The sequence below is a fragment of the Trachurus japonicus genome, chromosome 8, assembly GCF_045865225.1.
Source record: "Trachurus japonicus isolate A0001 chromosome 8, Traja_1.0".
Lineage (NCBI taxonomy): Eukaryota > Metazoa > Chordata > Actinopteri > Carangiformes > Carangidae > Trachurus > Trachurus japonicus.
In genome coordinates, this window is record NC_140914.1 from 7,202,626 (window position 1) to 7,229,540 (window position 26,915).

Here is a 26,915-nt window from a genome sequence, read left to right on the forward strand (position 1 = left end):
AGTAATCAGTGTTGATTATAGAGCCTCAGCCTGATCAGAGTAAATCATACACTGTGTGCAGTTCCTGTGTGCCTGCCTGTGTCTGAGTCAGGCATGACACCGGAACAGAGCCTGTTTTTAGTGTGATTACGTCCATGGCAGCACTACTGACTCCAGCTCTCTGCCAGATTTGAAAGGATTACGACACATGTGACACAGAGAGGCTGACCTAATCATGTCTTGCCCGGAGATGCACATAGAAGATGTTTTATGGCTTCAAAAATGAATCTATCCAATGTGGCTGCCAGCCTGAAATTAATGGTTTCCTTGCCAGTTGCTTTAGTTTCATAATCTGGGTTTGTTTTGGAAACTGCTCATTATATCCAGAGCTCTGCTACTGTATATTAAGCCTGATTCATGTATGTAAACAAAGAAGAAGCAAAATGGAACTGTAAATGATTAAGCTGTCTAAATTTGTCTTTTGGGGATAGATGAAAATCAAGCTGTGGGGCTTCTGAGAAACACTGTTGTATCTTTGAAGCTAGTGTGTTAAATGATCATTTGCAAGTCTAATAGATCTGTTCCTCTATGTAGACTGTTTGGATGGTGTTAAATGATCCAAGCTGAAGTACATAACCCTGTATTGATCCAGTCATGCAGAAACAGCACAGTGAACTGTGGCAGTAGCAACAGTCAGTAAAACCAACAAAGAGATGCTCATGTAGACACTGTGGTTTGAGGGATATTTTTACTGCACATAACACTTCTTCCTTAATATATTTAAAGGGAACAGTTACAGTAGACAGTTTATATCAAAATGAAAGCATGAAAATACTTTGTTACCTCTCCCTGTCAACCTATTGTATTTTCTCATTTCCAGACTGCATACATACAGTATGTTTGGAGGCCATGTTGCACTAGCAGCAAACAAGACCCTCCAGTGAAGCAGTCCTGGGATAAAGTACCTTGATCATGAGTGTGCCTCAGCAGAGTCTGATGGGTGTGTGAGTAGAGAGTTATTCATTCATCTTCCTCAACCTCCTTTTTACAGCACATCTGAGGTTTCAGACTCACTCCTGTGACATCAGAGCCTCTGGGCATCAGCAGCTTTTCAGTTTGAGACCCAATAGAGAAAATGTATACCCTGGCCTTATTTGCTTAATTCGTAATAAGATACAGTACAGAGATAGAAGGGCAATGTAGGAGCAGACTTGATGTGGACATTAGCTAACCAACACTGACACCTAGTGGTTCCCAGAGGCAAATTATTTATAGAATAATAATCTTTCAAGCAGGTCAAGGAGTTGTCATTTTAGTCCCATAACAACTATAGTATTGACTTACTTACACACACCAATTAGCTCTACAGAATAATATATAAAATAGTAGCAACAACATGATCTAATGTGTAGCCTAGTTGGCATTTTAATGATGCCAAAGATTATGTTAAATCTGACCTCCTGTAAAACATTGGAATGATGACATTATTTGGCATATTCAGGATCTATATAATACAAGCATAACACATACACATGCTACTGTAAAAATGTTGTTGTCATTAAAATTGTTTGAAAATAGCTAAAGAGCGAAGGCAACATCTTCATGATGACATGTTAAGTGTTCGTGATGATTAAGGTTCTTGTTACCGTGAGTTCATTTTCTGCTTTGTTTGTGTGCCTGACTTGACATGAAGCAGGAAAAAACACAATGCAAAGAGAGCTGGGACCTTGGGCATAAACAAAGCTGTCATGCTAATTTCAAGCATGATCGATGTGTAATGGGTTTTAGCACACTACTGCCTCATTGCCCCCACAGCAAAAATAAGTGCTACCACGTGTGAGTTTTTAAAGTGCACGTGTAATTATTCAAGCCCCTCAAATGCTATAGTAGTGGTTTCTCTTAATGAGCACAACATTTTAAAAACTAACTGACATGAGACACGAGGAGAACCTCCGACAGAGCTCTCTTGTTGTTGTTTCAATCGAGGAGGTCAGGGTATTTGTCTTGGCAGTATTGGTAAAAGTCGAAGTCCTCGACAGTGAATGGGATATCCTTCCACTTCTTCACAGTTATCCTGCCATCAGGTGTCTCCAGAGCAAAATTCTTGATGGCTAGATTGGGCATCAGGGCGATTTGCTTGTACTTAATCTCATATCCCCACTCCTGTGAATTTACATAAGAGAAATAGTCAGACGTCAACATACAATAAGCACCAATATCAGCTCTGTTGGTGAACTTCCTTGAGAAGAGCAGGGCCTCTGTTTGAGCATTAAATTAATGTCTGGTAAAAGGTCAGTTGTACCTTGTTGCAGTTGCCATTTTTGCAGCTGATAATGCACCCTGGCTCCCAGTCCTCAAAGCTCCTGGGAAGCCTCACCTGTGCACCAACTTTGTAGTGTCTCCTGAGGACAAAAACAAGCCACGATTAGACCAGTTATTTGGCAAACGCTTTAGCTGTAATACACTTTGGATTACCTCTACCACTACTTAACAAGAAGTTCAACTTACTCAAAGTCAGTATTGACATTGACATAGTGCGCATTGTCAACAAGTTGAATGTCACTGCCAGAGGCCACAGACTTGAAACAGTTTCGGCACACAAGCTGGATATTGGCAGCAGCATAACGACTTCTCTTCTCTGTTTTGAGGGTTTCTGCAAATTTACTGCAAAGAAGGGCCTGTGTCTGTAGCTCCATTATCTGGAGAGAAAGAAGAGTGTAATGTGATGCTGAGCTCTGACAGTGAGGAATAATAAGATTGAACAGAGTACTGCATGCTCACCTTTTTGCGAAACTGTTGGTCGCTCATATCTTGGACCTTAGCAATGGCTTTTCCGGTCAGCTCCTCCAGGTACTCATTGGTGAGCTCTCTGCGCTCCTCCCGCCCCCCTCGCTGGGCAACCACTGAATACTGGCTGTTTTGTGCTCTGGCACGTCCACTGGCCTGCTGCTGAGCAATCTCATTGGTCAGAAGTCCATAGCGCACCACCAGGTTACATTCTGGGATGTCAAGTCCTTCTTCAGCCACGCTGGTGGAGATCAGAAGGTTGAGAGAACCCTGCCGGAACTTGCGGATGGTCTCCGCCTGCTCGTTCTACAAGGAAAGTTTGGAAAAAGATGCATGAAAACATTCCCATAGTGAAGTTAAAATGATTTTGAAGGACTTCATGGGAGATCATCATATGCCAAAACACACCTGTGTCATGTGATTGCTGCCATTGCCAGCCCCAGTAAGGATGTCTGCCTTGATGCCGGCTCCTTGTAAAGTTCTGTTGTTGAGGACCCAGTCATTTAGACATAAGGTGCTTCTTCGGGTTTTACTGAAGAGGATCCCCCTCGATTGTTTACCTTGGTCAAACTGTTTTAGCAGAACACCCTCAAGTTTGCCCATCTTTGGATTCTCAAAACGAGAATCCCCTGCAAGTTGCCTCAGCTCCACCTGATTCTCTGTGTAGCAAAGAGAGTGGCATATATTTATGTAGTAAAAATTACATTGTAAGCATTGTAAAATCATGCACCTGAACATATCTAGACGAGTGATGAAACTTCTGAGTTTTCCCACCTTGGAAGAGTCCCACCAAGAAGAAGTCTGTTCCATCGATGGCTGTGTTTGACTTTTTGTTGTAAAATTCCTCTAGTGAGCGATAAGCATCCATCATTCGCAGGGTGTCATTGACGAGCAGGGCATCGTTGTACTGTCTGAGGTGGAGAGCACATTGTGCCAGCAGCCTGCTGTCCTCTCTTACCCCTGAAGAAAAACACCATGAATTATATGTCAACAGAAACATTTGATTTACATCTAATTTGCCTCACCCTGTCACAAAGACAAATTAGGTCTCCCTGGCATCACAAGTGAACCTTAAAACAACTTCACTTTCTGGGATGAAAAAGAAAACTGTTCTTACCTCGCTGCTCTAAAATCACCACATCTGCCTCATACTCTTGGGTGCCACACTCTCTCAGACTGAAGTCTGGAGGTAGGTTCATGTACCCATGGATCATCTCCATCATACGCTTCAGCTGATCCCCAAATGGATCCTCAAGGACGATCAAAATATTGTCTTTTTAGCAACTTTACAAGTGGTGTGATGACATAAGACTTTGTTTAAATATGGCACAATCCCACTTAAGGACTTGGTTGATATAATCCCATTAATGTTAGTGTCCCCAGGCCAATTCAGAAGATTTTCTAAATTCTATAAATAGTGGTTTTATTGTTTAAAAGGAAGAGTCTATTTGGCTTACCATTGGCCTTTTGTCCACAATGTCAAATGACTTAATGGGCCTGGGTACCTTCTCCTTCAATTCAGGAGCATAGTTCTTGGTTGAAACTATGGCTGAGTCCAAGTTAGCACAAATCTGAGACGGAAGAAGATGAAGAAGAAAGAAGTTGCGAGAGATTCGACAGATCATTTCAGTGGCGCATATGATAAAAGACCACGACATGGATGCTCACCTGCAGGACATGCTCTACAGCCTTGTCCAGGATCTTTGCGCCTCCTGTCCCTGGTGATGCGGTGAGACCCAGGATCTGTGGTAGGCGGCCTTCTCTTTTCAGCTTTTTCTCCACATAGCACCTCATTATCTTGTTGTAGGCCGTCTCTTTGTGGGTGTGGTGACACTCATCAATTATCAGTAGAGTGATATCTGCAAGGACCCATAAAAAGTCAATTCACCTTGTCATCATAACATCATAATCAAAGATGTGATTAGCAGCTTAGTTCTACTGACCTGAGAGCTCGACGTGTTTGGTGTCTTCCGTGTTAATCAGAGCGTTGTATAAGATCTGTGCCGTGCAGATGACCACATCTGACTTCTGCACCACTTTTCCAAAGAAGTCCTTCTCATCACTGTCTCCACTGATTGGTATCACTGTGTAGTCAAGGCCCAGGTGAGGTCTGAACTCTTTCTTGTAATGTTGGTCCACAAGGTGAACCTGCATTGTAGCACACATTGAAAACATTGGGCAACGTTTAGCCACACTGGTTGTTTAATGATCCGTAACTGTATTTGTTATTATCCTGTACTTCTGCATACCTTGTTCACCAGGACCACCACCTTAGCCCGAGTGGTGGTCTCCAGATGTCTTTCGGCCACATACACAGCAGCACGGGTCTTTCCACCTCCTGTCGGCAGCCAGATGATTATGTTCTCCCCTTGGAGAGCCCTTTCAACCACCTCCTCCTGGTACGAGTACAGTTTAAAATCTTCCATCCTACACGTTATTCCTGTTTGACAACACATCAGAATTACACAGAATCCAACAACTGCAAGACAGCAATGAACACTGGATTGTACATCAGAGCTGTTTGAAACATTGACAACACGCAATCTGGCTCTATCTGAGTGAACCGAGAGAAAACAAACAAGCCTTTCTGCACGCTGAATAAATAGACCACTCAGTGTCATTTATCCATGAGCTGTTTGAAAGGAAGTCGGCCTTTATTAACTCACCAGTCCGCTGTGGAGAACTGTGTGCTGCTGTCAGCTTCTCCTTGTCCACTATCAGCACATACAGTGGCTGCAGTTGAGTTTTAAATTCCCGTGATCAGCTGTGAGACGTCAGGAAGGGAAAACGAAAGTAAAGGCTCCTGTAACCCGGAAATGGGGCCCTGATGAAGGAGGCTCTGCAGGTCTGACATACAGTTGGTATTATGCAGTGACAGGAGAAATCTGAACTACAGTGACATAAAACATGTCTGCCATAGTTCTTCTTGGTGATGGATCCATATTCAAGCTTATCTACATATACTATAAATATGGTATTGACTCTATTAGTGGCTACAGCTGTCAGCTGAGGTGTTATCTTGAGGGCAATGAAAACGCCCTCAGTTTTTGCACACACCCTGACTGGGCCCCATGCAAGCGAAACCTACGGCCTGTTAGTTGAGGGAAACTCCAGAGCTGTTTAAAGCTCACTCCTTGTTATTCAGACACATGTATTAACTTGTGTTTTGCTGAACTTGAAAGTGAAAGGGTTCATCCATACCAACAATGCACAATGGGTGTCATTCAAGATAATAAGTAAAGTATTATATCTTGATAAATGAACAAAGCAGGAATGCTTTAAAATAGGAATTGAAAATTGGACTTTATCCCGTCTGCTAACACTTGTTAACAGCATACTACAGTCTTCAGGTGTCCATCCATCCACTGCAAAGCTTTTCACACACCAACTGTAAAATCTCCTAATTCCTTTCTGGAGGGTTTTATCAGTATGCCCTATTCCTGACTCTTCTCACTGCTTTTCCTTTCACCCCATACAAAGCTCTACCCTGTTTCCCCCCTCCTCTTTCTTAGAAATTATTTTTCTTCAGATCAGTCTTAAAAGGTGATCCCTCAAAACAAAGCTGTGTCTGCCAGCCCAACCCTCAGGACAAACTTTATTTTACATTTTCAGCTCCATCAGTGACAAGGCTCTATATAACAATAGCTAAAACTTTATCATGTTTTTGTTGTTGTTGGCATACAGTTGGTGTTCTGCTGAACGTTATGAAATCATCCTGTGTTTTTGCACACACCCTGACTGAGCCTTATTATGCCATCAGAAAAGCGAAACCTACAGTTGATTCAGAGCTGTTTAACCTGTCTCCTCCTCACCCCTGGTTAATCAGAAACTTTTTCAGTTTCAATTGCAAGTCAGTGTTTTGCTGGACTTGCTGGATTAATCCAATGCATGGTGGTAAACATTCAAGGAAATATAATAATGATTTTTTCCTCACACCAGTGGTTTTTCAGTTTCTTTAATAGAGAAACAAAACAAAGCTGTGTCTGCTAGCACCACCCTCAGGACAAACTTTATTTTACATTTTCAGCTCTAACAAGCAAAATCATTTGCATGTTGTTTGTTCCACTCAGACATTTTGTTTTCCTTCCAGGCAACCATAGAGACGTGAAACTCCCTGAAGTAAGGCCGTCCATTCAACTGAACAATTACTGTGTTTTTAAAGCAGAGCAAACTTCAAGTAAGTCTATACTGAAAACAACACAACCACATACAGTAGAAATGGCAGCCACTGTGGGTGAGCTAAACCTTTTTGTCTTGTGACACCTTAAACTGAAGCCTCAAGAGGTAAGTGTTCTGTCAGGTGCAGTTGCTGCTTTCAATGACTTTGGTTTGATTTATTTTGGGAAGGCTGCCATCTGCTGGAAATTAAGTTAAATTCAAAAGATCACATCACTAATGACATGAAAAAAGAAGACTATGACAATTAGCTGTCCTCATATTGGTCCACATCTGAGCTAAAGAGTTTGCATAGTTAACAGTTAACTAGTTGTATCCACTCTAAATGTATTTATTCTGTTTAATTAATAGGAGTCGTGAGGTTTCCAGGACGCATGTTTCAGGATAGTGTCAGCATTGTTGTAAATTTCACAATAGATAAATTACCAATTATGAAGAATTAAGTGTAAAATATGGACATTTTGTTTTGTATCACATAAAACACTAGATTTTCAACACAGTTCAACAAATGCAATTACATATACAATCAATTTAAATTGATTCTTGAGAATTTGGATAAAACAGGTTTTATTTTTGAAAATAAAAAAAATCAAACATTAAGAAATCTATACTTATATGTTTATAGAACAAATTCTCAGCAATCAACTAATGATTCGGTGCAACCTCCTGACTTTGTAATTTTTTCATAAAATATGTGTTTTTCAGGTCATTACTTAATTTTTGTCAACACAGTCAGACACAAGAAAAAGGGAATTATTGCTCTTTATTTGGGCTGATATAGATTTAGAACAGTTCATAGAATATGCCTTTACCTTAAGTACACAATAATGTTGCTAAATGTTTAAAGCAGAAGTAAGTGGTCCGGTCGTTTTCGCTAATGCTGCGTTCCAGACAGGCTTTTGAAATCGTAAATTACAGCTTCAAGTCACAACTTACGACTTTGTAGCGTTTCAGGCAACCCACTCGTGTTTTTCCGACCTGTTTTACCGGTGAAAGTCACTATAACGGCCACTCGTAACTTCCGACCGGTGAACTCGTACCAGATCGAACTGGTACCACTTCACGGTCGGAAAAATACGAGTTTCCTTGAACGCACCATAACAGTCCTCGTCCCTACGTCGCCACATTCACGGCTTTCCTTGGCTGCACACACAGCCCTGCATGCCGTTCTCTCTCCTCATTGGATAAAAACTGTAGGATACGATAAATGTTTTCTCTTCGGCTCAGAGCAGAGCAGAGGGACTGAGAGACCCGTGTTTCAGACCAAACACTCTATGTAAGTGATTGCTGTCGGAAGATATAACTATTTAAGACTTATATTAACACAAATATATCACTTACTTCTGCTTTAATATTATCTTTTAATCACTTTTTATGCTGTTTTACGTGTGCACTTTGAAAACTCTGACATCATGCAAGTCTTATTATTTGAATTAAATATAGGAAATGACAGTTTTGAACACAAATGAACACATTTTTGGATTTAAAGAAAAAGGTTCCTTTAGTGCATCACCTGCTTTGGAATAACAGGTTGAAAACATACTGTTTCACAACAAAAAAAAACTTTAATCTGACAGTGGTGACAGTGGCTTCACCCTATAGACGCCAAGGTCACATCATTGCGACAGGTAACATTGCTAAATAAAACAGCCCATATCTTTAAAATCTACTGCCTCATGCTGTTACTGCTTGGTACCACTAGTTGGTTCAGCTTCAATCCTGACGTCATTTGTGGGTGTGTTTTTATGCAAAATATCTGTCATCTGGGCTCCCGGGCCTCACCATACTTCCTTAAAATGCATGCAACATTTTCATCAGTAAATCACCAAGTGTATTCAATTCTATATTTAATTGTAAGTACATTCAATTAAATAGAATAAAATAAACATTTTAATTATATTATGAAATGTGGCCAATGTGAATATGTGAAACATGGCCTAAGTGTAGGAGAAAAATTATGTAATACGTGCGGCTGTGGCTCAGGAGGTAGAGCGGGTCGTCCACTTACCGGAAGGTCGGTGGTTCGATTCCAGGCTCCTCCAGTCAACATGTCGAAGTGTCCTTGGGCAAGACACTGAACCCACACTTGCCCCTCCATTGGGGTATGACTGTGTGTGAATGCTTAGTTTCCTGCACTATGCCCAGTGCTGTATGAATGTGTGTGAAAGGGTGAATGTGACCATTACATTGTAAAGCGCTTTGAGTGGTCCAAGAGACTATAAGTGCAAGTCCATTTACCATTCCATTTAATAAAGAGGATAAAGAATTATTACACATCAAATTACTATTAATGCTGTTTATTGTAAACATTCATTATTAGGCTTCATTATTATATTTTAGCCTCCACTGTGGATGATTTGGATATTTTTGTCAACACTGTCATATATGTGTCACCACAGTCAGACAGAGAATCTGACAGTGTTGACGTCTGACAGTGTTGACAAAAACACAGTTTTTTAGATAACATGCATGAGCTCTAAACAGGAGCCATTTTGTTTTCTCTCTGTTGCTAGCTAGCTCTGATTCACTCACTGCTTACATCTGTGTCATAATCTAGAAGAATTTTCCATATACGAAAGAGACAGTGTTGACACGTCATGTTTGTGACACTAGCAATATCAATAAATATGTGAAGATTATTGGAAAAATAGCAAACTTACAGGAGCCTGTGTGATGTTATGTCATTTAGTGGATGCAGCAGAGTGGAAAGGGGTCCTCAGGAATACAGCTGGCCATGTAGTTGCCTGATTTAAAAGCTTATTCATACAAATCTGACTGTGTTGACAAAAACCTGGGACGCATTTTTGGCAGCCACAAACTTTAATTAAATATTTTTGAAAATCCATTGATTTTAGTTTTAAATGCTTTTAAAAATTTGCTCTCACATATGTATTATGCATTTTAAATAACAGTTTAATATTAAATTGAAATAATATGAACTTGTCAGAGGACATGTGCTTTTGTGGGTACTGGCCTTGTATATAATCAAATAATTAATACAAATATCAACAAAAATATGAAAAATGTGTTATATTTGTGCAAAACATCATCAGATGATCAACCTTCAGTATTCTAAATCAGAAAATGTGATTAATTTTCATAGATATTGTCACTACTCTTAGTGGGACATGTTTTTGCCGAAGTCTCAAGAATCAGTATATAAGATATACAAGATTTGTAAATAACCATGTAAAATTATGCATAGGCTTCATTTGACCTCAGACATTTTGATTCAAGACTAAAAGAAGCTGCACAAGTTGAAGTCAGAGTTGTAGTTCAGGGCATCAATCTTTAGCCTATCTCCTCTGTAGAACGTGAAAATCAGAGAAATGTCGCTTTTATTTTGAAAAGAATAACACGGTGACAGGAAACATGTCTTACCAGCTGCGTTACAGGTGCTAACTTGACAGTGGTGAAACGTTGCATGTGGTTCCGCCGTCTCCACAACAATAAACAGCGTTCAAAGTGATAAGAAACCCGCCGGCTTCGGCCCATTGAAGCAGCCGAGTGTCCGTCCGCATCATGTCCAGCATCCAGCTGCTCAGGGTCCTGGTCAGCGAGCGGCTGTCCGCGGCCGCAGAGGAGATCTTCGAGGCGGTTCAAAAGACCATCGCGGGCTACGAGGAGGAGATCCTGCTCTCCAAACGGGAGATCCACCGACAGCACAGGATGCTGCAGACAGTTTTCAAACCTGAAATAAAGATCAACAAACTCCCAGGTTTGTGCATCGCGAGAATGCACTCCCATTCTCGCTTTTTTTTTTTTTTTTTTTTTTTTGCTTGCTTGCTTTTTCCGTCTTTCACCATGTGTGGTCATCAGACATCAGGCTCTGACTATGTCCTGAACCGCGATCATTATGAGTCCCGTTAACGCCCACTCTGCTGCTGAAAATGAAGTGGTGTCCGAAATATGCAGTGACTTAACTTCCTGTAGCTGAGCCCTCGGTCTCCATAAACACGACTGCATCATTGAGATAGCCTGTTATTAATGTGATTAATGTTAAAGCAGGTTATAATGCCTCACATTAACCAGGCCCTTCCGGGGTAGGACGTCATACCTGCTTAATGCAAGCCAAACTCAATGGAAATGTCTACTAATTCTTTTTTTCTTTTTTTTGCTTGATTATCGGCGAATCTGTATCCGTGATAGGCTCTGGTTTAACTTTTATTGTTGATTGCAAATGAATAATTTCGTATTCGGCAAAAGGGAGATTTACCCAAGTGCTCCAGATTTACAGTAGAAAAACCTCACTGTATCTGGTGATTATCAGCGGTAACTGATTTTAATCACTAGCGACTATAGGCAACTACTGTCTATTTATGGCCTATATGTGTTATGTGGAGCAAAAATAAATTGGTTTATACAAGACAGTACTGTAAATATTTTGAGGTTTTACTCATGATCTGATGTGACTTAAGTCGTACTTGTGTTAATTTATTTACTGAGATGTGATTGAAATGTGACATAAATCGGTTTCAGTTCAAGGTCTTTTACAGATATTTTGATCATGCTTATCAGGTTGTAGGGATGATGTGATCACTAATTCTTTCATCAGGCGCTGAGAACTCTTAACTGACCAAGCATCTTCACAAAGTTGTCCCAACAGACTAATGTGAAAAATAAGAGTTAGAAAAAAAATATTATGATAGGCTAGAAATGTAAAATTATTGTTTGTTGGAAGTTTGAAGAGATCCACAATTATTGTTATCATTTTGTAAATCATGGCTCTAAAATACATTCTGTTGTGTTTTGATTGATTTTTCTGTTTATTCTTTATTTCTAACAGCAGTAATTGAAGTTATCTCCTCTGTTTTTTCCTGCAGACCAACCACAGCTGGCTCTCTCTGTCTGGGACGAGGGGTTCCCCTCTGATCAGCAGCAGCAGGAGGAGGAGGAGGAGGAGGAGGAGGAGGAGGAGGAGGGGGAGGGGCAGTGTGAACCGGACTGGACCTCCGCTCTGGAACAGGAGCCTCCACAGACTGAGGAAAGCCTGGAGGAGCCTCCCAGTTCCCACGAGAAGACGCAGCTTGAGGAGCTGGAAGAAGACAACACCATCAGCATCATCTTCACACCTCCATACGTGAAGAACGAGGTCGACCAGCTTGAGTCCAGCCGTCACAGCCCTAAAGCCGAGGGAGGGGATCCGCTACCGAGCACCTCAGCTGAGCTGGACCAGACGAAGGTGGAGGACGATGACGAGGCGTCCTCCAGCTGTTCTGTGACTGACGAGAGTGACGAGGAGTGGAGGGGCAGTGACGGGTCTCAGAGCGACGACAGCGACGTCAAGGACAAATGGAAGAAACAGAGGGAGCCTCGTCTGCCGATGGCTCCGAAACTGCACCCGACAAAGAAAAACAAATCACGAATCTGCTGCAAAGTCTGTGGGAAAGCCTTCCACGCCACCGTCTCTCTGGTGAATCACATGGACATTCACCCCAAGGACGTGTGCGGTGTCTGTGGGGAACAGTTCGAGACAGAGGAGAGTTTTACAGTTCACGTGAAAACACACGTGAAAGCTGAAATCTGCAGCGTTTGCGGGAAATGTTTTGGGGCGTCCAGCTCGTTGGAGACGCACATGAGGGTCCACACGGGGGAGAAACCGTTCAACTGCAACGAGTGCGGGAAGTCCTTCAACTGTCGCCACAACATGAAGAGACACATCAGGATACACACGGGGGAAAAGCCGTATCCCTGCTCGGTCTGCGGCAAATGCTTCAACGACTACTCCACGCTGAAACGACACCTGCAGGTCCATTTGCACAAGAAGAACCTCAACCCAAACAGCACGTCCGCAAACGAGAACGAAAGCGGCAACGACAGCGAGAGGAAGATCAAGAAGACCTCGTCACCGAAGAAGCAGCAGAGCCGGACCATATGTGAAGTGTGCGGGAAAATGTTCCACTCCATGGTTTCCCTGGTGAATCACGCCAAAAGCCACGCCACAGACCTCTGCGGCGTCTGTGGGACGCACTTCGATTCACAGGAAAACTTAAAACTTCACCTGAAAACTCACAAAAACGGGAAAGTGTGCGAAGTGTGCGGCAAGTGTTTCGACAGTCAGGGAAGCCTGGAGATGCACATGAGGATCCACACGGGGGAGAAGCCGTTCCTCTGCAGCGAGTGTGGGAAGTCCTTCAACTGCAGACACAACATGATGCGACACATCCGGACGCACACGGGCGAGAAGCCGTACCTGTGCAACGTGTGCGGCCGGTGTTTCAGCGACCACTCGACCCTGAAGCAGCACAGCAGCACACACACCGGGGAGAAACCGCACCGCTGTGGGATCTGTGGGAAAGGCTTCCACAGAAAGACTTATGTGAGACTTCACATGAAAAGCCACACAACTGAGAAGTGACTGCTCTGTTAATGTGGTGATAACAGCTTCTTTTATTGTGCCAGTTTTGCCTTTTTCACCTCAGAACTACAATATTATCCTGACTCTTCTTCATCTCTGGTCCTGGATAGACTACAAACATGTTTACACTGTTACCTGCTCTTATCAGTGCCATCTGTAACATGAGGTGATGCTCATAGTCACCACACAATAAAAATACTGAAGGTTTAAAGGTGTAAAAAGATCTTTTAGCCACATGGGGGCAGCAAAACAATCTGTAAACTCAGCACACAATCACCTTGTTAAATCAACAAGACAAAAAAAGAGGGAATAGAGATGGGTTTTAATGTGTGTGTAAATGTGAAAATGTGTTTGTTGATCACAGCGCTCACACATTTTAATTTGTCATCATGATGAGAGTTAAAATGCTTCTCAAAGTTTAGTCTGTTCAATCCAAACAAACTTTTCCCAGTCTTGACTAACAGTTTGGCATTAAAAAGGCCAGACAAAGGTTTTCTATGTCTTATTTCTTGCTGATAAATCCCGTGTTAGATGCACTTACACACTGCTGAATCACATCCTATGAATATATAGTTTAATTTTGAACTAAAACGGTTCAGTAATGTCCTCAAGCAGCTGCTTCCTTACAGAAAAACCACATGAACTTCACATGTGGTTTTTCTGTAAGGGCTCTCTTGGGACTATTTTAAGCAGCGGATTAATCTATATTCAGTGCCTCAGTGAGTGTGGCAGCAGAACAGTGTGTGTGTGTGTGTGTGTGTGTGTGTGTGTAGGCTTATGGCCCATTTCAGAATTGCGGGTACATTTCGAGTTTAGACAAAAAACAAAAAATAAGAATCATTTTTTCCATTAAACCTTTTTCATTCTCATAGAGAATACTTTATTTATAATTTAACATTCCCAGCATTTGCCAAGCTTACACCTGTAAGATTTAAAATATTTAATCTTAAAATCAGCGTACTCACCGTCAACTCTGTTGCAAACAAATTAGGGTAAATATTAATATTACTCAAATGTAATACATTTTAAAACCATGTCTTATAAGATAACTTGTCTTTACTAATTCAAGTTTTGTAAAATAAAGACTCTTTTTTCAGGAGTAAAACACGTTTAATTGAAAAGTTGCCAAGACGGTTTGCATTTTCTCTAAATATAACTTTAAAAATTAATGAAATGCTTTAAAATTTTGTGTTGTGAAAATGTTAGCTTCTGGTATGTAATTATCATTTTTTGAAACAAAACCTTGAAGAAACAGAGTTGACAGTGATGTTAACTTAAGTCACTATAAACGACTGTGTGTTCATGGTGTTGAAGGACCATGTCTCCCAGTTGTTGAAGTTAGAGCAGGAGGATAAAATCAAGTGTTTGAGACATTAATTTAGTTTTTTCGTCCAATTTTTGTTGATCAGTCCAAAAATACAGATTATAACCAGTGTTTGGTATTTTCTTCAGAGTTTCCTCCTCCAGTCATCTTTTTGACATTTGTACAGTTAAATAGATAGTTGCAGAAGTAGAGACAGGTCAGAGCTCAGATTCATGTAACATTACATTATTATTGATGCTAAAGAGATGCCAGTTTTGGTAATTTGTATACACTGCCTACATTTCTATCTTCATAATGTTGCTCATATTTTTTTAGAACATTAAATTCTTACTGTAACACTGTAAATGATTTGCAGAATGATTATGTGGTGTGGAATATACTCCATTATGATGATGGTCGTATACAGAAGATAGAGAGTTCTCACTACAGCTCAGTGTGTGCTGGTGAACACACAGGACATTTATTTTCAATCCAAACCGCTGTCTGACGTCTGGATCTGAAGTCATCAGAGAGTCAGATAAATGTGTGTTGGTAATGCAGCTTTACACACAAACACACATGCAACAGGTTGAACACTCATGTCACTGGATTGAACTTAAGTTCTATCTATCGCATCTAAACTTTTATGCAGCTTCCACTTGTTTCCATCCTTCACTCTTTTTCATTTTTCCACCTCCTTAAACTACTACTTCATACAAAAGCAAGGTACGGCCTCCCCAATCTAAACCTGAGCGGTGTTTTTCTGTTCAACTTGAGTGCTAGTCTCAGCTTGTCCATAATGAACACCATGTTCAGGGATAGGGTGTCCATCAGTGCACGTGGCACCAGGACACCCTAGGCCAGAGGTCGCTGATCGACTTTGTTACATCTCTGATCTGCGTTCTGCGCCCCTCTGCCCTTAAAGGGATATTTCAACATTTTGGCAAATTTGCTGTAATCGCTATAGTCTTAGGGCTACGTTTGTTACCTTTAATTGTTGGTTCAAGCTATTTTGATCGGCAGGGCAGAGTCGCGAGCTGCTCAGCTAACGCTACGGACGCCTATGGTACTTGCTGCTTTCCCTGAAAACTCATACACAATCCAACAACTCCAAAACACTCTTGTGGACAAGTTGTGACCTGCACATTCACCACGCTATGAGATAATAATGGAATGTTACGAGACGGAGTTGTGTTTGAGGTAAATGCAAAGTCACTCTCGTGCCGAAAAGAGACTGCTTGCCAAAAAACTGCTTCCGACGGGAACATGCATCGGCTGCTTTGCATAAATTTACCTTGAAAACGACTCCGTCTCGTAACGTTACGTTATTATTTCATAGCCTGGTGAATGTGCAGGTCACAACTTGTCCACGAGTCACACTATTAACTCTTTCGCGACCATTGACGAGTAAACTCGTCACAGCCTGCCGAACGTTCACGACCATTGACGAGTAAACTCGTCAAAACCGTTTTTTTTTTACAGATTACGATAATAGACACTCTGGGGTACCCTGTGTGTGAATATGGTAGTCCTCTGATATGTAAAACTGTTTTAAACTACAATCGAAAAATAATGTTTTTTATAAACTGTGTGATCTTGGTTTTATTTGAGTAATCGTTCTCCTTGAATGCTGCTCTGGGGACAGCGTGCAGCGCTGTGCGGCTGTCAGCTACAGTGTTGCAACTTTCTCGCTGAATCTGGCGACTTTTGACAAAAGCGACCGACGACAAATCTGGCGAGTTTTTCCGGTGCTGTTACAAACGTTTCTGGTTTGGAGACTCGGATCTGAAAGCCGGTTACCTCTGCTGTTTTCACGGTGCAGCGGAGCGGGCGCTGAGCAGCGGGTGCTGTGACCGGCCGCCCCCGCCACAGAGCACCCACCGCCGGCCAGTCACACAGCAGTGTCACGGAGCTGCTGCGCTGCGGCCAGAGACCCGCCCCGCTGCTCTCCAAGCTGCCACACCCCCCAGATTTGCCTACAAATATATTTATTTAGCCGTAGAAATGATTTGGGATACATGACACACTACAGAGTACCGGTAAAATGAGCAGATTGCCACTTGACACAAAAGTGCGTTTTTCTCTGAAACTAGAGCGGGAGCTCCGTTTTTGGAGAAACCCAGCTCTCTTCTTCTACTTCCTACTCACGAACGAAACGGCGGAAAAACTCGCAGTTTTTTCGAGGAGCACGTTGTAAAGTCACTCTTCAACCACGTGAAGACCGTTTGTTTCTAGGTGATGTACAGAGTTCGGTTTGACGTGAGATAAAAGGTAAACAAATAGCCAAAAACATGTGGTCCTGAGCGGATGTGCTGAGGAATTAGTGTGGTCGCGAAAGAGTTAAGAAATAGCTTATCTTTTGTTGCATGGGTTTAGAACATTGAATGAAGAATGCCATACTCAACATTGTTTTTGTAAATGTAATAATGATATACATAAACCTTTAATAGACAAAGAGAAAACAAAGCTTTGTGTTACAGTGAATTAATAGTCAGACGTACTGTAACGTGGTGAATCCTGTTGGAGGACAGTATCTGATTTGTCTCTTCTTCCTCCATTTTCTTTTTATCCTTCTTTTTCTCTTTACATGGAGCAACTGTCTAAGTTGACATCTCTGTCACTATTAGACCCTCTCTTTACAGGTTTATTACTGTAAAGAGATAGATTAAATGCGAAAAGCTATTCACTACAAATAAAACAACACACAGTCAAGCCACAAAATTAAGAAATAGACCCACATGTATAAGTTGTGATCGTTCATGATGTTTGTCTGCTGACTCTACATGGAGCGACTGTCTTTGACATCAGTCATGCTGACATCTCCGTCACTGTTCATCCTGCAACGACACACACAGGCCAAAAACTTGTCTCCAGCTCCTTTCCTACTGAAAACATACAGAAACAAGTCTGCAAGAGGACTGAGCCTTACAAACATGACAGAAACAATCCTGAAGGTATCATTAGTCCTCGCGTCTTCTGTGAACTGATAAATGATGGCAGGGAGGAATAGCAGTGTGTAAATAAGCAGCACCAAAACCAAAATGGCCACAATTCGTCGTTTTTCTTCAGGAGGGACACTGATGGCTGCAGACAGAGCTTTAATGCTCCCGAACAGGAAGAATATGAACAGAGGGAGGGGAAGGAAGAAGAAGACACCAAATATGATTTGCAAGGCCTTCGGAAAAACTCCAAAACTGAAGAAAAAGAGAAGAGGAAAGATCCAGACCACCACACAGACCAAGACAGAGGTCTTGATGTTTCTTCTGAAGCGGTACCACAGTGGCCAGGCGATGACCAAATACCTGCAATACACAGACACACAGGTCGTCTTTGTGGAGTTTGATTCTGAATTATGATGAAATAAAATGATCAGACAGAGAAAAGCTACACACACTTTGTAAACTGACAGCTACCTTTCCAGAGCGACAGACACCATGAATCCAACGCTGGTCATCACACAATAACTGTAAACTGAAATTAAGGTTTTTGTGAAGATGAAAGTCTTCGGTGTTGCCATATCAACGATCATGGTGCAGAGCTGAATGATATCAGAAATGAGAATGTTGATGATGTAGATCGGAGCCACATGATCCTTTCTGACCTGCAGGAAAACATTGAGAAGAGTAAACACAGTGGTTGGAAACATGTTGTGAGCTGATGATTTTATCTTGTTCTGCTGAAAACTGCACTCATATGTATTTGTCACAAACTCTTCCGTCATGTACTGAGTCCTCACCAGAGAGTAAAGTTGGCGGATGGCCACTAGAGTCAGTGGCAGGCTGATACTGATGATGATGCTCATCATCACATTCCTGAAGAGTGAAAATTTCATCATGATTCTGATGAGGTCGTTGATATTTCTTTCGTAGTCTGACTCGATGTTGCTGTTATTGTAGCTTTTGTCCACTGAGGTGTTGTTAATGTGGAAATCTTCCATATTCCTATAAAATCTGTTGTTAGAGAGAAGAGCATGTATTTTAATGTAGACCTCACATCTTTCATCGATAATACTAAAGCTGTGAGGTGAATCTGGCCCGCGGGTCTATTCGGTAAAAGTGTGAGGTCATCCCTCACTACACTAAACTACACACTATCAACCTAGAATTTTCCGTATGTTAGGATATTGATCTTGATGACAATTTATAGGGATATTTTAACATTCTGGCAAATTCGCCCATTGCCATAATCCCCTTCGTTTTAGGAGTATAGGTTCGTTACCTTTAATTGTGGATGCACGCTGTTTTTAGATCAGTGGGGCAGGTGTAGCAGTGAAAACTCATCAAATACAAAATCCAACAACTCCAAAACGCTGTTGTGGACAAGTTGTGAGCTGCACTGCACATTCACCACGCTATGAAATTATAAAGGAACATTATGAGACACAGTTGTTTTTGAATTTATTAAAGGATAGCCCCTTGAGATGTAGCATCTCATTTTCAAAGGGTTCCCTGAACAAACATATACATAGAACACACTACATCAACAATACACTACATTACAATGTAGACATACATAACATGACAATACAACAAATACAGACATCTTGCTCACACACTCCCACATACCATACCATTTTTGAGGTAAATGCAAAGCCAGTGTATGTGCCGAAAAGAGACTGCTTGCCGAAAAACGACTGCCCCCGACGGGAACACACATCGACAGCTTTGCATAAATTTATCCGGGTTGACTACCCGGGTCAGCTTGTTCTAATCTCTAACTGAGAGGTTCCCATACCAGGAGATTATATTAAAGGTGATATTAAAGGTTTACTTCAGGCCTTTGGTGAATGTCGCAATCAGGGTTACAAGCAGCCTATACCGGTGAAAGTTCAGTCACGAACACAGTTCCCTTAAGTGGTTATACCACATATGAAAAACACTTTATGGGTTAAATACCAGAATTTTTCATCACACAACACTCTCAGTGAGTGACCTGTAGACCTTGGCCAGGCTTTGTTTACCGGCATTAAAGCTCTTCAGATGCCTGAGAAGATGAAGCCGCTGCCTTGCTTTTTTGTTATTCAGTCAGGACCACTTTTGTCAAAATAATCTTTATTTACTTGCACAGTTTTATTTCGCCGTATGATACTGTTCTGGGACCCCCTGCTCTTCCACGCGCTTGCGTGTAAAGCCTGAGGCAGGAAGAGCACCTCCCTGCCCTTCGCGAGCCATCATGAACGGCATAAGCAGGGAGCGCAGCAGCAAAGAAAACCCAGACAGAGCAGAGCAACCAACATGAATACAATGACAGGAGGAGCTGGGGTGGAGGTGGGTTGCGAAAGTGCCAGCAGCAGAGGAAGCAGGAAGGAGGCTCGGGCGAGAGCAGTTTAAATACCCCGCTCTGAATGCAATTACCAATAGGGAGCGGACATGCAGAGTCAGCTGAGCCATCAGCTGATCTGCGCCGGCGATGACAGCTATGCAGTTAGAGCTTGACGTCGTGGCCTGCCAGAACTAACGCTACGCTCAATATGTCAGAGCTGAACACCTTACACTAGCCATGTTTACATGGAAACAAATATCGGAATAACATAGGAATAAATACCGATCCAAATAAAATTGCATCATGTAAACACGTCGATTGGAAAATTTTAATTTAAACGGGCTCAATCGTAAAGAAATTTCTTTCCGATCAAGATGAGTGGTTTATGACGGTTGATTTTTGGATTAAGGTCCATGTAGACGGTTAATCTGATCAAAGTAGCCTACTCTCTGCTTCCGACCTCCATCCACTGGCTCATAGATTTTGGTGGTGAAAGGGGCACAAAATAAATTGTTGTAGCCGACCCCCTCACATAGATCGCAGGAGAAACTGAAAGTGAAAACCAGAAACAAAAGTAACATTTGCAGCACACAATATAGGTCCATTATGATCAGAGGATAGACGAGAGAGAAGGTAAGCATGGGTAGAGGGGCGAGCAAAGGAACAAATTGCCAGCATTTGTTTATGGAATGAAACGCTTCTTTTTCTACTGTTTTCAACCGATTTGACCGGAACAACTTCACTGCACGTCAAAGTGAATTTATTCTGATTAACTGCTTGATGCATGCACATGCACGTTTTAATGGGATCACTTTATTTCAGGTTCATGCAAACAGTGAAGCTGGAATTTCCAATGAGAATGATTATAATCAGATTGTAGAAGAAATGCACATGTAGGCTAAACATGGCTACTGATAGCCCCAACACCGTACAGCGACACTAGTTTGTAATTCCAATGAATCCAGCATTTTAGCACAAAATCAAGACATTAAAAGCAAGAGAAAGCAAAAAAGACACTAAATGTACAGTAGATTATTTGGGGTAATCAATAACTTTGAAGTTTTTGCAAACGAGGATATAATAAATAGATAATGCAACACAAACTTTACCTTTGAAAGCTTGTGGAAAGCTACCTGGATATTCCTCTTGTCTGTCTTCTTCTCTCTGTCACTCTGGTCTTGTCTACAAGTTACGATATAATGAAGTGGTTTCATCATCTCATTTCTGCTTATTCTCCTTCTGCATTCAGAAGTGGTTTCTCTCTTTAAATTTCTGAGGATCATTGTTGGTTAAGAAGAAAAAAAAAATCCACTGAAAGAAGGCGTTGTGTTTGTTTTTTTCCGTTTTGATGGTTTCCTGAATACAATCTGCATGTTGTCAAGTATGCAGCATATTGGAGAACATTAACATGTTATAAAAGAGGTTATAGTGGCCCTTTGTCACTATCTGTGCATGCTGGTCTGAAGGGCTTGTAAGCTTGCCAGTGTACAGGTAAAGGTAAGTGCACAAACACAGCAAAAATGTCCAAACATTTACTTTTCTTTGTGCTGATTTATTTACACACAGACTGCTTTACCTGATACTCACAATACAAAATAACACCTTTCATAATCATAATTCACGAATAAACTCTGGCCTGCAGCGTTACACGGCACGCCATGGCATGGTCAAAAACCGCATGGCTTCCCAGCGTGCACACTTGGCTGATTAACCCACCTGACTACAGACAGAAACCACAAGCCTAAACAGACACAAACAGGCACAAACGTGCACCACCCACAAGCAAAACAAAAAATGAACAACCTGGCTCCTATGAGGTTACTGATGATGTGATTTCTTCTCATAAGAAAACAAAGATGGTTATACATATGAGGATGAAAACTATGCTGATGCATGAAGTGAGTGCTGTGCTGTCATTAATTTGTCTTTATCAGATCGTTTGACAGTTTGACCTGCAGAACAAATTGGTGTTAAGTGTTGATTTGTGATGTCTGTTGATGTCTGGTTGGACATTAATTGGCTGTAAGTGGGAAAAGTTCAAATGCAGAAAACAGACAAAATAAAGATGTAGGAATGAGAGAGTGGTGGTTATTATGACAGAGTGATCATACTGCAGATTATTTTAGTTAATAAAGTGATATAAACTTCCTTTTTTTTTAAATTCATGAACTTCTGACGGACAAAGGCAGAAAACAAAGTGATATGTTTTTTCAGTCTTGCTTCACCGCTAATGAGGACAGACGTATAGGCCTAGTGAATTAACTGCTGACATTCTTTGCTCTAACTATAAATGTTGAACCTTGACAAGGGGAGATTTCAATAAACATACTGGACACACACTGCTTTAAAGTTTCACTGAGAATGAAGCACAGCAGCAAGAGCTCACCCTTCTGGCCTTTGCAGACATGTAAGCACAAGTACTGTATCATCTCTCAGAACAGGCTCAACAAGTAGATTGTCTTTGATTTCCTTTGGCAGACTCTATCTTTTTTTTTTTAACACTTTATTAAAAAGTTGGTTTGTTTTTTGTTTGTTTTTTACCTTGGCAAGCCATTTTCAATGATTTTAACCCACACTTCAGAGTTATGACCAGGTTTTTTCTCTCACCACTTCCTTATTTGTGCTATGACTGTTGCAATCAAACGTTAGCCTCTTGATAAAAATCAATCTATCACATAAACTTGTTACAAACTGTAGGTGCTTTTCTGCTCCGTCTCTGTTTTAGAGAGGAAGAAGAGCACAGGCTGTCACTTCCTTAAGTCATGGATCTATTCATTCTTATAAAAGATCCATGCCTCAAGTCTACTGTTGTTGTTGTTGTTGTTGTTGTTGTTGTTGTTTTGTTTTGTTTTGTTTTTTTCTTTTACGTTAGCACCCTAAAGTCTATGGCTAGTACACGTTCTCTTCTCAGGCAGAACAAGACATAATCAATCAACACTTTGGCCCAACATAGTTATGACCCTATGACCCATGCATTCTCTATATTACAGAAGGTGCATTTAACAAAAATAATCTTTTCATCTTTCTTAACCTCTTCCACCCAGAAGGCAAGAGCAATCAATCACAAACACGACCGATCAACAGATCATTTTAACCTAAAACTTATGAAAAACAATGAACTATGGCTTCTTTATGTCTTTACTATGAGTTATAATATTCATCCCGAAGCTTTTTTTATATTTTCCCATTCATCCTCTTTTTGCACTCAGTATATGACAGTTATACCCATAACCATGACACTTACATCACTGTGCATTCACAGCTGCTAACAGGCCAACACCCTGCTCACCAGCATCACTGCTCTCTCTCTCTCTCTGTCTCAACATTACTTCTCAAACTTACTGCAGATCTTGTACAGAGATGATACATTGCTGTAAATTTATCATATACATGTTACTGCTGCCTTTCAACATAGGGATAATTCAATTGACACACAGTTGTTATGAGGTAATCATGGACAGTCTGTAGATTATCTGCAGTAGATTCATACCAGTCCTCCCCCAGATTGGATAGATAGACAACAGAGACCACTTCACATTACAGAAAGAAAAAAAAAAGTTTTAGACATTTTGAAAAATGTCTAATGGAAACAAACAACAACAAAACAATATCTGTTTAACTTGCAGGATTGCTAAAGCAGTTGGACAGTGTCAATCAATGAGGATTTTCCTTGAGCACTTACAGTAATTATGCCACACTATGTTCTGCTTTATTCAGCAGCATTATGTCACAGATGATTCATGAAAACAGTTTGGAAACGGATATCAAAGAGTGCGGGGAAATAATTGCTATTTAGGTTTGAGTCAAAAATGATCATCTATGTAATATATTTATGGTCAATGATCAAATGTCTCCTCAAGTAATCCAATCAATAACTTTATTTCAGAAAAGGAAACAGACATTACAGTACAGTATTTTATCACACAAAGGTCATTCAATGTGCTTAGAATACTAAAAGAATGGAATAAAAACGTACAGTAATGGCACAGATTACAAAACAGATAATATCCAGTTAAAGAGCAGGATTAGAAGATTACTGTAAATGAAGGCAAAGCAGGATAATTCAATATATTGCTTCTTTTCAAGCTGGTTATGGTTTGGTGAGAGTTGGTCTCCTTTGGGAAGTGGTGCAGTTTTATATTTATTTAATGATCTTTTCTGTAATTGCTTTCTCTGTTTTTCTTTCTTTCTTTCTTTCTCTGCCTACTAAAAAAACATGTATAAATTGTGATCATTCATGATGTTTGTCTGCTGACTCTACTGTACATGGAGCGACTGTCTACGTTGAGATCATTCATGCTGATATCTCTGTCGCTGTTCATCCTGCAACGACACACACAGGCCAGAAACTTGTCTCCAGCTCCTTTCCTACTGAAAACATACAGAAACAAGTCTGCAAGAGGACTGAGCATAATAAAAGAGAGAGAAACATGATTGAAGTTATCAGTCATCGCTTCTTCTTTTGCAAGATGATTAATGATGGCAAGCAGGAACAGCAGTGTGTAAATAAGCAGCACCGAAACCAAAATGGCCACAATTCGTCGTTTTTCATCAGGAGGGACACTGATGGCTGCAGACAGAGCTTTAATGCTCCCAAACAGGAAGAATATGAACAGAGGGAGGGGAAGGAGGAAGAAGACACCCAACATGATTAGGTTGGCGTCCATTAAAATACAAAAAAACAGATATAGAAGAGAAAGGATCCAGACCACAACAGAGACCAAGACAGAGGTCTTGATGTTTCGTCTGAAGCGGTACCACAGCGGCCAGGCGATGACCAAATACCTGTAATACACAGACACACAGATCGTCTTTGTGGAGCATCTGAATTATGATGAAATAAAATGTTCAAACAGAGAAAAGCTACACAGACACTGAGTAGACTGATAACTACCTTTCCAGGGCGATGCACACCATGAATCCAACGCTGGTCATCAGACAATAAACGTAGATGACCGAAAAGGTTATCATAATGGTGAAATTCCCAAAAGTTGCTGTCAAAAAACCAATCATGCAGCAGAGTTGGATCATGTCAGAAATGAGAAGGTTGATGATGTAGATCGGAGCCACGTGATCCTTTCTGACCTGCAGGAAAACATTGAGAAGAGTAAACACAGTGGTTGGAAACATGTTGTGAGCTGATGACGTGTGTTCATCTTGTGCTGAAAACTGCACTCATCTGATATGTCATCAAACTCTCCCTCAGTCATGTACTGAGTTCTCACCTGAGAATAAAGTTGATAGATGGCCAGTAGGGTCAGTGGCAGGCTGATAATGATGATGATGTAAATCACCACATATATGGGGGATGTTGCTTCTACCTTGTCTATGCTCGTGCTGTTGTAGTCATAGTTGTAGTCATAGTCAATGTTGCTTCCATTTAAATCTTCCATTCTTCAGTGCAAAACCTGTTGTTGGAGAGAAGAGCAAGTTTTTGTTCAGTGATGATACCCAAGCTGTGAAGTGCTGTTCACAGGATAAATGTTAGAGTGATGGAGCATTTAAGACAAGAGCGACTTTACTGTTAATAACAGTTTTGACCAGATTTTAAATAGTGTGACATACAGAAACGTTACCTTTTAAAGCTGCTGAATCACCACCTGGATGAGTTTCTTTTAGCAGAGTCTGTTGTTTCCCCTCTTCATCCACAGTCTAATAATGTGAAATTGAGCAACGCTGCATGATAACTCATGACCTCCCTTCATGATGTGATCTCTGCCTCATCTAATCTTGACCACTGACGAAGACGGATGTAGTTTTCATGTGAATTCAATGCTGGGAGTCACATTCATAAACTATAAACTTGTAGATAATTTCCTTCTCTATGTCTGTGTCTTCCTCTGTTGGTTTTATTGTACAATAATTTTTTTTACTTTTTTGTAAATGAGATGCCAGTTTTTGTCATTTGATATAAACTGTCTGCATTTCTATTTTCATAATGTTACCCAGATTTTGCACAACATTGGCTACATTTAATTTTAGTATCCATACTATAACACAAAATGATTTGTAGAATGATTATGTGGTGTGTGGAATATCTATCTAATATTCTCACTGCAGCGCCATGTGTGCTGGTGAACACACTCCAGGGCGTCGCTCCATTTTGTTTTAATTCGTAGGCCTATCCCACAGAAAGGAGAACAAACCGACCAAAACCCTGCAGAGCAACAGGAAGTTCATCGATAATGGAGAGAGTAACGGAGCGAGCAGAGACCCCCGTGGTAAACCGATTAAATCAGTCGTAATTGTTGCTGTCACATCATCATCAAAGCTGCCTCTTTCCCCGCAGAGAAATTCTCCTTTTCTAACGCTCTAACGGCGTCCTCGTCCCTGTTCCTTCATATTTACTGTTTTATTTGCTTATCTACCGAGCCTTGACAGGTGGTTGTCAGGATGGCAAATGTGCTCTTAGGTGACACAGAGAAAGTAACTGACCCTTTACTAATTCTTCTGTTCTGCATCCAGTTACTCACAGGCTGATGGTGTGAGCACAGGTTTCTTTATCCAGGTGCTGCTGTGGCTCCATGTTTAACACAGCTGTCTCACAACAAGCAGGACCTGGGCAGAGGAGACCAGGTAGATGTTGTTGTCACACTTTTTACACTCTTACATATTTATTGGAATCAATTCATCATATAAAACAATGTGTGCCAGATGAAAGACCAATGTCTCAGGTATATATTTTGTATCCATGTCATTTTTATATCTTGTGTCAGTGCAGAGTTATAAGCAATCAAATATGTGACATGTTGCCCCACCATCGGGTAAATTGTCTCACTATATGGGTTAAGATGTCACACTGGATTTTGCAACTAATTAAACAAGAGCAAAATTATTGTTGTTGTTCTTTTTTTACTTGAAAGTGAACATTGAAGTTAGGTACAGAAAATGTTTATCATTGAGCTTGAAAAAGTCATTGAACACAGCCACTGAACAAACGTTAACATAAAATATTATGCAACATGCACTGGATTAAAGTCCTTAGGAACTGCTGGCATGTAGACTATCTTGGCTCTCAGCCTCAAATACCTGTTTTACCTTCCTTAAAGT

At 40.9% G+C, this 26,915-nt stretch overlaps 3 protein-coding genes and 1 long non-coding RNA gene across 4 annotated transcripts; 2 read left to right on the plus strand and 2 right to left on the minus strand.

The window, feature by feature from the left end:
* The first annotated feature begins 724 nt into the window (after positions 1-724).
* On the plus strand, positions 725-26,127 carry LOC146982481 (uncharacterized). The gene is made up of 3 exons (XR_015036261.1): positions 725-981; positions 6,857-6,943; positions 25,985-26,127. It is a non-coding gene; the product is annotated as an uncharacterized LOC146982481 (long non-coding RNA).
* On the minus strand, positions 1,471-5,548 carry dhx58 (DEXH (Asp-Glu-X-His) box polypeptide 58). The gene is made up of 12 exons (XM_085783482.1): positions 5,433-5,548; positions 5,016-5,206; positions 4,710-4,914; positions 4,435-4,625; positions 4,224-4,337; positions 3,884-4,016; positions 3,541-3,726; positions 3,175-3,425; positions 2,761-3,072; positions 2,488-2,678; positions 2,282-2,381; positions 1,471-2,142 (listed from the first exon to the last, which is right to left on the minus strand). The coding sequence occupies exons 2-12, from the start codon at positions 5,190-5,192 to the stop codon at positions 1,957-1,959; spliced, it is 2,046 nt and encodes a 681-aa protein (XP_085639608.1). The 5' UTR covers positions 5,193-5,206; positions 5,433-5,548; the 3' UTR covers positions 1,471-1,956.
* On the plus strand, positions 10,335-13,838 carry LOC146982483 (uncharacterized). The gene is made up of 2 exons (XM_085783483.1): positions 10,335-10,660; positions 11,766-13,838. Exons 1-2 carry the CDS (start codon positions 10,465-10,467, stop codon positions 13,298-13,300), a joined length of 1,731 nt encoding a protein of 576 aa, XP_085639609.1. The 5' UTR covers positions 10,335-10,464; the 3' UTR covers positions 13,301-13,838.
* Positions 17,383-18,540, minus strand: LOC146982484 (uncharacterized). Its single transcript, XM_085785524.1, has 3 exons — positions 18,340-18,540; positions 18,017-18,204; positions 17,383-17,905 (listed from the first exon to the last, which is right to left on the minus strand). The coding sequence occupies exons 1-3, from the start codon at positions 18,538-18,540 to the stop codon at positions 17,383-17,385; spliced, it is 912 nt and encodes a 303-aa protein (XP_085641650.1).
* Positions 26,128-26,915: the final 788 nt, after the last annotated feature.